The 10,077-nt window shown below is 61.1% G+C and overlaps 1 protein-coding gene across 1 annotated transcript; it reads right to left on the reverse strand.

Moving 5' to 3' along the window:
* Positions 1-4,820: 4,820 nt before the first annotated feature.
* Positions 4,821-6,359, reverse strand: APOC2 (apolipoprotein C2). Its single transcript, XM_075018913.1, has 3 exons — positions 6,298-6,359; positions 5,138-5,297; positions 4,821-5,031 (listed from the first exon to the last, which is right to left on the reverse strand). The coding sequence occupies exons 1-3, from the start codon at positions 6,335-6,337 to the stop codon at positions 4,941-4,943; spliced, it is 291 nt and encodes a 96-aa protein (XP_074875014.1). The 5' UTR covers positions 6,338-6,359; the 3' UTR covers positions 4,821-4,940.
* Between the last annotated feature and the right edge of the window lie 3,718 nt (positions 6,360-10,077).

A 10,077-nucleotide genomic window follows, 5' to 3' on the forward strand; every position in this document is an offset into this window, starting at 1 on the left:
ACAGTGGGAGGGGGATACTGGGAACAGTGGGGGGATACTGGGAATGATGGGGGGATACTGGGGATAATAGGGGGATACTGGGGAAAATGGGGGGATACTGGGAATAATGGGGGGATACCAGGGATTATGGGGGATACTGGGGAAAATAGGGGGGATACTGGGGACAGTGGGGGGATACTGGACAACGGGGGGGTACTGGGGATAATGGGGGGATACTGGGGACAATGAGGGGATACTGGGATTAATGGGGGGATACCAGGGATAATGGGGGGATACTGGGAACAATGGGACAATACTGGGGAAAATGGGAGATACTGGGGGCAATGGGAGGGGGATACTGGGGAAAATGGGGGGATACTGGGAATAATGGGGGGATACCAGGGATTATGGGGGATACTGGGGAAAATGGGGGGATACTGTGGACAATGGGAGGGGGATACTGCGGAAAATGGGGGGGATACTGGGAACAATGGGGTGATACTGGGGATAATGGGGGGATACTGGGATTAATGGGGGGATACTGGGGAAAATGGGGGATACTGGGAACAATGGGGGGCTACTGGGGATAATGGGAGGGGGATACTGGGGAAAATAGGGGGGATACTGGGACAATGGGGGGATACTGGGAACAATGGGGTGATACCGGGGATAATGGGGGGATACTGGGACAATGGGGGGATACTGGGACAATGGGGGGCTACTGGGGACTATAGGGGGATACTGGGGATAATGGGGGGATACTGGGATTAATGGGGGGATACCAGGGATAATGGGGGGATACTGGGGAGAATGGGGGGATACTGGGGACAGTGGGAGGATACTGGGGGCAATGGGAGGGGGATACTGCGGAAAATGGGGGGGATACTGGGAACAATGGGACTATACTGGGGAAAATAGTGGGATACTGGGAACAATAGGGGGCTACTGGAACAATGGGAGGGGGATACTGCAGAAAATGGGGGATACTGGGGAAAATGGGGGGATACTGGGAATAATGGGGGGATACTGGGACAACGGGGGGGTACTGGGGATAATGGGGGATACTGGGGACAGTGGGGGGGATATTGGGGACAATGGGGGATACTGGGAACAATGGGGGGCTACTGGGGATAATGGGAGGGGGATACTGGGGAAAATAGGGGGGATACTGGGACAATGGGGGGGTACTGGGGACAAGGGGGGTCAAAGGTCACTCACCAGCCGGGGGGCACAGGGGGGGCACAGTCGAACCCTGAGTGGGGGGGACACGGCGGGGGGGGAGGGGACAGAATGGGGGGGTCAACACCGGGGGGGAGGGGACACAGACCCTGGGGGGGGGGAGGGGTCTGCGGGGGGGGGTCTGGGTCCCCCATGGGTGGGGGTGGGGGTGGGGGGGGCACTTACCGGGGGTCTCCCCCCCGCCCCGCTCTGCTGCTGTCTCAGCACCTTCAGGAGCTGCTTCACCGTCTGGGGGGGGACGCGGGGGGGCGACCACCTGGGGGGGAGGGGGGGTCACCCCAATGTTTGGGTGCTCCCCCCAAAAACACCTGGGTGACCCCCCCCAAAGTCCTGGGTGACCCCCCCCCCAATGTTCTGGGTGCTGCTTTCAAGTCCTGGGTGCCCCCCCCAAATACCTGGGTGCCCCCCCCCCAAATACCTGGGTGCCCCACCAAGTGCTGGGTGCCCCCCCAAACCCCTGGCTGCCCCCCTCAAAAATCCTGGGTGCCCCCCCTTAACAACTGGGTGCCCCCCCAAACCTCTGGGTGCCCCCCCAAGTGCTGGGTGCCCCCCCCAAAACTCTTGGGTACCCCCAAAATCCATGGGTGCCCCCCCAAACCATCTGGGTGCCCCCCCAAACTCCTGGATGCCCCCCAAACCTCTGGGTGCCCCCCCCAAAACCCATGGGTGCCCCCCCAAATATCTGGGTGCCCCCCCCCCAAATTCTTGGTTGTCCCCAAAAAACTCCTGGGTGCCCCCTCCCAAGTGCTGGGTGCCCCCCCTCAACAACTGGGTGCCCCCCCCAAACCTCTGGGTGCCCCCCCCAAGTGCTGGGTGCCCCCCCAAACACCTGGGTGCCCCCCCCAAGTGCTGGGTGCCCCCCCCCAAATCCATGGGTGCCCCCCCAAAAACAATTGGGTGCCCCCCCAAAACCCCTGGGTGCCCCCCCCAAGTGCTGGGTGCCCCCCCCCAAAAAACTCCTGGGTGCCCCCCCCCCCCCTTTTTCGGCGGGGGCGGGGTGGGGAAGAGCAGCGGAGCGGGCGGTGGAATCCCCCGCGCCTACGTCACGGGGATTCCCACGACGTCATCCCCCCGCCTCCGCTGGCCACGCCCCCCCTTCCCTCGGGGATCTCCCCCCCCCCCCCAAAAAGACCACGTGGGGGGGGGACACCCACGGGGAATTTCCCCCCCCCCATTAAAGGGCCCGCACCCCCCCCCGGGTCTTCTTAAAGGGGCCGCGCACCGCTCTTAAAGGGCCAGTACCCCTTTTTATATTAAAGTGAGAGCCCCCCCCCCCCAAAAGTGGAGCCCACCCCATGATTCTTAGAGGGACAGAGACCCCAAAAACGGGTCTTAAAGGGACAGGGACCCCTAAAAGTGGGTCTTAAAGGGACAGGGACCCCCAAAAGCAGGTCTTAAAGGGCCAGCATCCCCAAAAAGCGGGTCTTAAAGGGCCAGCGACCCCTAAAAGCAGGTCTTAAAGGGCCAGCAACCCCCTACAAGTGGGTCTTAAGGGGCTAGCACCCCCAAAAAGCGGGTCTTAAAGGGCCAGCATCCCCCTCCCCAGGTCTCTAAAAGGGCCAGTGACCCCAAAAAGCGGGTCTTAAAGGGCCAGCCACCCCAAAAAGCAGGTTTTAAAGGGCCAGCACCCCCAAAAAGCAGGTCTTAAAGGGCCAGCGACCCCAAAAAGCAGGTTTTAAAGGGCCAGCACCCGCAAAAAGCAGGTCTTAAAGGGCCAGCGACCCCAAAAAGCGGGTCTTAAAGGGCCAGAACCCCCAAAAAGCAGGTCTTAAAGGGCCAGCGACCCCAAAAAGCAGGTCTTAAAGGGCCAGAACCCCCAAAAAGCAGGTCTTAAAGGGCCAGCGACCCCAAAAAGCAGGTCTTAAAGGGCCAGCATCCCTGAAAAGTGGGTCTTAAGGGACCAGCCACCCCTAAAAGCAGGTTTTAAAGGGCCAGAACCCCCAAAAAGCAGGTCTTAAAGGGCCAGCGACACCAAAAAGCAGGTCTTAAAGGGCCAGCATCCCTGAAAAGTGGGTCTTAAGGGGCCAGCCACCCCTAAAAGCAGGTTTTAAAGGGCCAGAACCCCCAAAAAGCAGGTCTTAAAGGGCCAGCGACCCCAAAAAGCGGGTGTTAAAGGGCCAGTGACCCCCAAAAGCGGGTCTTAAAGGGCCAGCAACCCGGAAAAGCAGGTCTTAAAGGGCCAGCGACCCCCAAAAGCGGGTCTTAAAGGGCCAGCAACCCGGAAAAGCGGGTCTTAAAGGGCCAGCGTCCCCCAAACCCATGTCTTAAAGGGCCAGCGCCCCCTTCCCAATCCTCTTAAAGGGCCAGCGCCCCCTTCCCAATCCTCTTAAAGGGCCAGCGCCCCCCCAAAAGCAGGCCTTGAGAGGCCAACCTCTCCCCCCCACCAAACCTCTTAAAGGGCCAGCGTCCCCCCCTCCCCACCACCGCCCCCCCCCCCCTTTTTATCGTCTTAAAGGGCCGGCGCCCCACGTACCTCGCTGGGGTCGCATCCCGCCGGGGTGCAGGTGGTAAATGGGGACCAGTAACGCAACTGGGGACCGTTATAGGAAAAGGGTGGGGTGGGGGGGGTGGGGGTGGGGGTGGGGGTGGGGCGACGCCCCGCCCCGGAGGGAAACGCCACCCGTGTCACCGCAAGTGACATAGGTGGGGGGGGGGGCGGGGCTTTAGGGTGCCTATAGGCGGCTATAGGATGGTTGGGTGCTATGGGGGGGGAGGGGGGGGCACCCAGATGTTTGGGGTTCCCCACCCATGGCTTTTTTTTTTTTGGGGGGGGGGGGGGGTGTTGTGTCATAGGCAGGTGTGAGTCGCGCGTTCGCCCCCGCGTGACGTCATCGGAGGAGAAGACACCCCCTCCCCCCCACCGAGGAGGCGGGCCCTTTAAGGGATTTCCCACACCCCCCCACCAAAAAAATTAATTTAAAAAAAAAAAAATCCCACGCTAAAGGGGTGACCCCCGAGTTTAAGGGGAGCCCCCCCAATCAAATAAAAAGGGGTGGGGTATGCTAATGAGGAGGGGCGTGGCTTGGGGGGCGGGGCTAATGCGTTAAAGGGTCCAGAAACCCACCACGATCTTGACGTTCTCGTAGACCCAAGACCACCAGCCTTTATTGGGGGGCGACACAGATTTGGGGGGGGGTCCCCCAATTTTTTAAGACCCCCCCACCCCATAACCACCATTTTGGGGGGGGTCACTGCCCCATGGGACCCCCATCTCCCACCCAAAATGATCACGAGACCCACCACCACCTTGACGTTCTTGTAGACCCAAGACCACCAGCCTTTATTGGGGGGGGTGACACGCATTTGGGGGGGGGTCCCCAATTTTTTAAGACCCCCCCACCCCATAACCACCATTTTGGGGGGGGTCACTGCCCCACACCCCCAATCTCCCACCCAAAACGATCACGAGACCCACCACCACCTTGATGTTCTTCAAGACCCAAGACCACCAGCCTTTATTGGGGGGCGACACAGATTTGGGGGGGGGTCCCCCAATTTTTTAAGACCCCCCCACCCCATAACCACCATTTTGGGGGGGGGTCACTGCCCCACACCCTCAATCTCCCACCCAAAATGATCACAAGACCCACCACCACCTTGATGTTCTTCAAGACCCAAGACCACCAGCCTTTATTGGGGGGGGTGACACGCATTTGGGGGGGGGTCCCCCAATTTCTCAAGACCCCCCCCACCCCATAACCACCATTTTTGGGGGGGGGGGGTCACTCCTCCCCTTGCCACCAGTGGTAGAGCTGGTCGGTGAGGATGCCGGTGTAGGTCACGACCGCCGCCGTCCCCGTCTTGTAGGCGTTCCTGGGGAGCCGAAGAGATTTCGGGGTCACCCTTGGGTGCCCACCCAAAATTTTTTTGGGGGGGGGGGGTTGGGGATGGGGGGGGGGGGTGCTGGCACCCCATTTACCGGATTTTCTCTTGGGCCGAGGGAAGGCTGAGCCGTTCCAGGAGGTCACCGGCCACCGAACCCGCTTGCCCCAAGTAGCCGGCGGCGGCGGTGCGGAGTTGGGTGAGGGGGCCGGGGGGGGTGGGGAGCGGGGTGGGGGTGGCGGGGGCGGCGGTGGCGGCTGTGGGGGGGTGGGGGGGGGAAAGGGTGAGATGGGTGGGGGTCTGGGTGGGATTTGGGGTGATACAGGTGGGGGTCTGGGTGCTGGGGTGGGGGTCTGGGTGGGATTTGGGGTGGGATGGGTGGGGGGCTGGGGGCTGGGGTGGGGGTCTGGGTGGGATTTGGGGTGATGTGGGAGGGGGTCTGGGGGCTGGAGTGGGATGGGTGGGGGTCTGGGTGGGGTTGGGGTGACGTGGGTGGGGGTCTGAGTGCTGGGTGGGGGTCTGGGTGGGATTTGGGGTGGGATGGGTGGGGGTGTGGGTGGGGTTGGGGTGTAATGGGAGGGGGTCTGGGTGCTGGGTGGGGTCTGGGTGGGATTTGGGGTGCAATGGGAGGGGGTCTGGGTGCTGGGGGGGGTCTAGGGTAGGATTTGGGGTTCCGTGGGTGGGGGTCAGGGTGGGATTTGGGGTGACATGGGTGGGGGTCTGGGTGCTGGAGGGGGATGGGTGGGGGTCTGGGTGGGGTTGGGGTGACGTGGGTGGGGGTCTAGGTGCTGGGGGGGTCTGGGTGGGATTTGGGGTGGGATGGGTGGGGGTCTGGGTGGGATTTGGGGTGGGATGTGTGGGGGTCTGGGTGCTGGGGGGGGTCTGGGTGGGATTTGGGGTGACATGGGTGGGGGTCTGGGTGCTGGGGGGGGTCTGGGTGGGATTTGGGGTGACATGGGAGGGGGTCTGGGTGGGATTGGGGTGAGAAGGGTGGGGGTCTGGGTGGGATTGGGGTGTAATGGGGGGGTCTGGGTGGGATTTGGGGTGATGTGGGAGGGGGTCTGGGTGCTGGAGTGGGGTGGAGGGGGTCTGGGTGGGACCTGGGGTTCCATGGGAGGGGGTCTGGGTGCTGGAGGGGGGGGGTCTGGGTGGGATTTGGGGTGTAATGGGGGGGGTCTGGGTGCTGGGGGGGGTTCTGAGTGGGATTTGGGGTTCCATGGGTGGGGGTCAGGGTGCCGGGGGGGGGGGGGGTCTCACCCGAGCAGAGCAGCAGGAGGAGCAGAAGCGTCGCCGCCATCGATTTGGGGGGGGCCCGGGCCATGCTCTGCCCACCGACACCCCAAAATAAGCCGGGGGGGGGGGATGGGGGGGGGCACCACCCCACCCCCCCTCCCCAATTTCCCCCACCCCCCCTTTTTTCCCATGGATTTAGGGGTGTGTGTCCCCCCCCCCAGCACCCACCAGTGGTGGTGGCTGCTCAGTTCCCCTCCCCCACCCTGGGCCCCCCCATTTATAAGGGTGGGGGGGCGGGGCTGGGGGGGGAGGGGGGGGCAAAGTCCGGGTCAACAGAGCGGGGGGCGAGGCCGGGGGGGGGGGAGGGGTGCCACCCTTCCAGGGTTTAAAAAAAAAAAACAACAAAAAACTTAAAAAAAATTAAAAAAAATTAAAAATAAAAAAAATTAAAAAATTTTAAAAATTTAAAAAATAAAAAAATTTAAAAATGTAAAAAAAATAAGAAAAAAGGGGGGGGCACCCCAGGTTTTGTAATTTCCTCCCCCCCACCCCATTGCACCCCGTTTTTGCACGTGTAATGGGTGCACCCCCCTGCACCCCACTTTTCCACCGGCAATGGGTGCACCCCAAAACCTGCACCCCCCCATTGCACCCCATTTTTGCACTTTTAATGGGTGCACCCCCCTGCACCCCATTTTTCCTCCTGCAATGGGTGCACCCCACATCTTCCACCCCCCCAACCCCATTGCACCCCATTTTTGCACGTGTAATGGGTGCACCCCAAAACCTGCACCCCACTTTTCCACCTGCAATGGGTGCCCCCCACCCCATTGCACCCCATTTCTGCAGGTGCGGGGGGGTGCACCCCACATCTTGCACCCCATTTTTGCAGGTGCGGGGTTGCACCCCAAAACCTGCACCCCCCAACCTATTGCACCCCATTTTCCACCTACAATGGGTGCACCCCCACATCTTGCACCCCACTTTTCCACCTGCAATGGGTGCACCCCAAAACCTGCACCCCCCACCCCATTGCACCCCGGTTTTGCACTTTTAATGGGTGCAACCCCCCCCTGCACCCCACTTTTGCAGGTGTAATAGCTGCACCCCAAAACCTGCACCCCCCCCACCTCATTGCACCCCATTTTTCCACCTGTAAGGGGTGCCCCCCACCCCATCGCACCCCATTTTTGCACTTTTAATGGGTGCAACCCCCTCCGCACCCCATTTTCCACCTGCAATGGGTGCACCCCACATCTTGCACCCCCCCACCCCATTGCACCCCATTTTCCACCTGCAATGGGTGCACCCCAAAACCTGCACACCCCACCCCATCGCACCCCATTTTTCCACCTGTAATGGGTGCCCCCCACCCCATTGCACCCCATTTTTGCACGTGTAATGGGTGCACCCCCCTGCACCCCACTTTTCCACCGGCAATGGGTGCACCCCAAAACCTGCACCCCCCCATTGCACCCCATTTTTGCACTTTTAATGGGTGCACCCCCCTGCACCCCATTTTTCCTCCTGCAATGGGTGCCCCCCACATCTCCCCCCCCGCCCCCGCAGCTGATTGGCCGATGATCTGCGCGTTGCGTCACACCCCCCCGACCCCTCCCCCCCAGCACTGACGTCACTCCTCCCCCGCGGGTTGCATCATACCCCCGGGCATTGCACCCCAATATGGGCTGCACCCCCAAATCCAGCGGACAGGGGGCACCCAGAGGTGGTTTTTGGGGGGCAGGGGGTCCCATTGGGGTGCAGGGTGCCCTTTTGGGGTGCTGGGTACCCTTTTGGGGTGCTCAGTGCCTGTTATTGGGGTGCAGGGTGCCCTTTGGGGGTGCTGGGTGCCTTTTTGGGGTGCTCAGTGCCTGTTATTGGGGTGCAGGGTGCCCTTTTGGGGTGCTCAGTGCTGGTTATTGGGGTGCAGGGGTGTCCTTTTGGGGTGCTGGGTGCCCTTTTGGGGTGCTCAGTGCCTGTTATTGAGGTGCAAGGGGTCCTTTAGGGTGCTGAGTGCAGTTTTTTGGGGTGCAGAGTGTCCTTTTGGGGTGCTGGGTGCCCTTTCGGGGTGCTCAGTGCCTGTTATTGGGGTGCAGGGTGCCCTTTTGGGGTGCTCAGTGCTGTTTTTTGGGGTGCAGGGGGGTCATTTTGGGGTGCTGGATGCCCTTTAGGGGTGCAGGGAGCCCTTTTGGGGTGCTCAGTGCTGGTTTTTGGGGCACAGAGTGCCCTTTAGGCGTGCTGGGTGCCCTTTGGGGGTGCTCAGTGCTGGTTATTGGGGTGCTGGGTGCCCTTTTGGGGTGCAGGTTGCCCTTCTGGGGTGCTCAGTGCCTCTTATTGGGGTGCAGGTGGGTGCTGGGCGCCCTTTAGGGGTGCTGGGTGCCCTTTCAGGGTGCTTAGTGCTGGTTTTTGGAGTGCAGGGGGTCATTTTGGGGTGCTCGGTGCTGGTTATTGGGGTGCTGGGTGCCCTTTAGGGGTGCTTAGTGCTGGTTATTGGGGTGCAGGGGGTCATTTTGGGGTGCTCAGTGCCTGCTAGTGGGGTGCAGAGTGTCCTTTTGGGGGGCTGGTGCCTTTTTGGGGTGCTCAGTCCCTGTTATTCGGGTGCAAGATGTCCTTTTGGGGTGCTGGGTGCCTTTTTGGGGTGCTGAGTGCTGTTTTTGGGGATGCTGGGTGTCCTTTTGGGGTGCTCAGTGCCTGTTATTGGGGTGCAGGGGGTCTTTTTGGGGTGCTGGGTGCCCTTTTGGGGTGCTGGGTGTCCTTTTGGGGTGCTCAGTGCCCGTTATTAGGGTGCTGGGTGCCCTTTCGGGGTGCTTAGTGCTGGTTTTGGGGGTGCTGGGTGCCCTTTTGGGGTGCTCAGTGCCTGTTATTGGGGTGCAGGGGGTCTTTTTGGGGTGCTGGGTGCCCTTTTGGGGTGCTGGGTGCCTTTTTGAGGTGCTCAGTGCTGGTTATTGGGGTGCTGGGGGTGCTGGGTGCCCTTTTGGGGTGCTTAGTGCTGTTTTTTGGGGTGCTGGGTGCCCTTTAGGGGTGCAGGGTGTCCTTTAGGGGTGCTCAGTGCCTGTTATTGGGGTGCAAGGTGTCCTTTAGGGGTGCTGGGTGCCCTTTTGGGGTGCTCAGTGCTGGTTTTTGGGGTGCAGGGGGTCATTTTGGGGTGCTCAGTGCCTGTTAGTGGGGTACAGGGGGGTATTTTGGGGTGCTGGGTGCCCTTTTGGGGTGCTGGGTGCCCTTTTGGGGTGCTCAGTGCCTGTTATTAGGGTGCTGGGTGCCCTTTTGGGGTGCTGGGTGCCCTTTTGGGGTGCTCAGTGCCTGTTATTAGGGTGCTGGGTGCCCTTTTGGGGTGCTGGGTGCCCTTTAGGGGTGCTCAGTGCTGGTTATTGGGGTGCAGGGGGTCATTTTGGGGTGCTCAGTGCCTGTTATTGGGGTGCTGGGTGTCCTTTAGGGGTGCTGGGTGCCCTTTTGGGGTGCTCAGTGCTGGTTTTTGGGGTGCAGGGGGTCTTTTTGGGGTGCTCAGTGCCTGTTAGTGGGGTGCAGGGGGCTATTTTGGGGTGCTGGGTGCCTTTTGGGGTGCTGGGTGCCCTTTTGGGGTCCTCAGTGCCTGTTATTGGGGTGCTGGGTGCCCTTTAGGGGTGCTGGGTGCCCTTTAGGGGTGCTCAGTGCTGGTTATTGGGGTGCAGGGGGTCATTTTGGGGTGCTCAGGGCCTGTTAGTGGGGTGCAGGGGGGTATTTTGGGGGTGCTGGGTGCCCTTTTGGGGTCCTCAGTGCCTGTTATTGGGGTGCTGGGTGCCCTTTAGGGTTGCTGGGTGCCTTTTT

The sequence above is a fragment of the Buteo buteo genome, chromosome 31 (assembly GCF_964188355.1).
Source record: "Buteo buteo chromosome 31, bButBut1.hap1.1, whole genome shotgun sequence".
Classification (NCBI taxonomy): domain Eukaryota; kingdom Metazoa; phylum Chordata; class Aves; order Accipitriformes; family Accipitridae; genus Buteo; species Buteo buteo.

What these genes read in the sequence shown, in the direction of transcription:
- APOC2 (XM_075018913.1), bottom strand. Translation starts at nt 6,337, where the DNA reads ATGGCGGCGACGCTTCTGCTCCTCCTGCTGCTCTGCTCGG. An exon ending in CCTCCTGCTGCTCTGCTCGG is followed by an intron (nt 5,298 to 6,297) that starts GTGAGACCCCCC and finishes ACCCCCCCACAG; the next exon opens with CCGCCACCGCCGCCCCCGCC. An exon ending in TCGGCCCAAGAGAAAATCCG is followed by an intron (nt 5,032 to 5,137) that starts GTAAATGGGGTG and finishes TCGGCTCCCCAG; the next exon opens with GAACGCCTACAAGACGGGGA.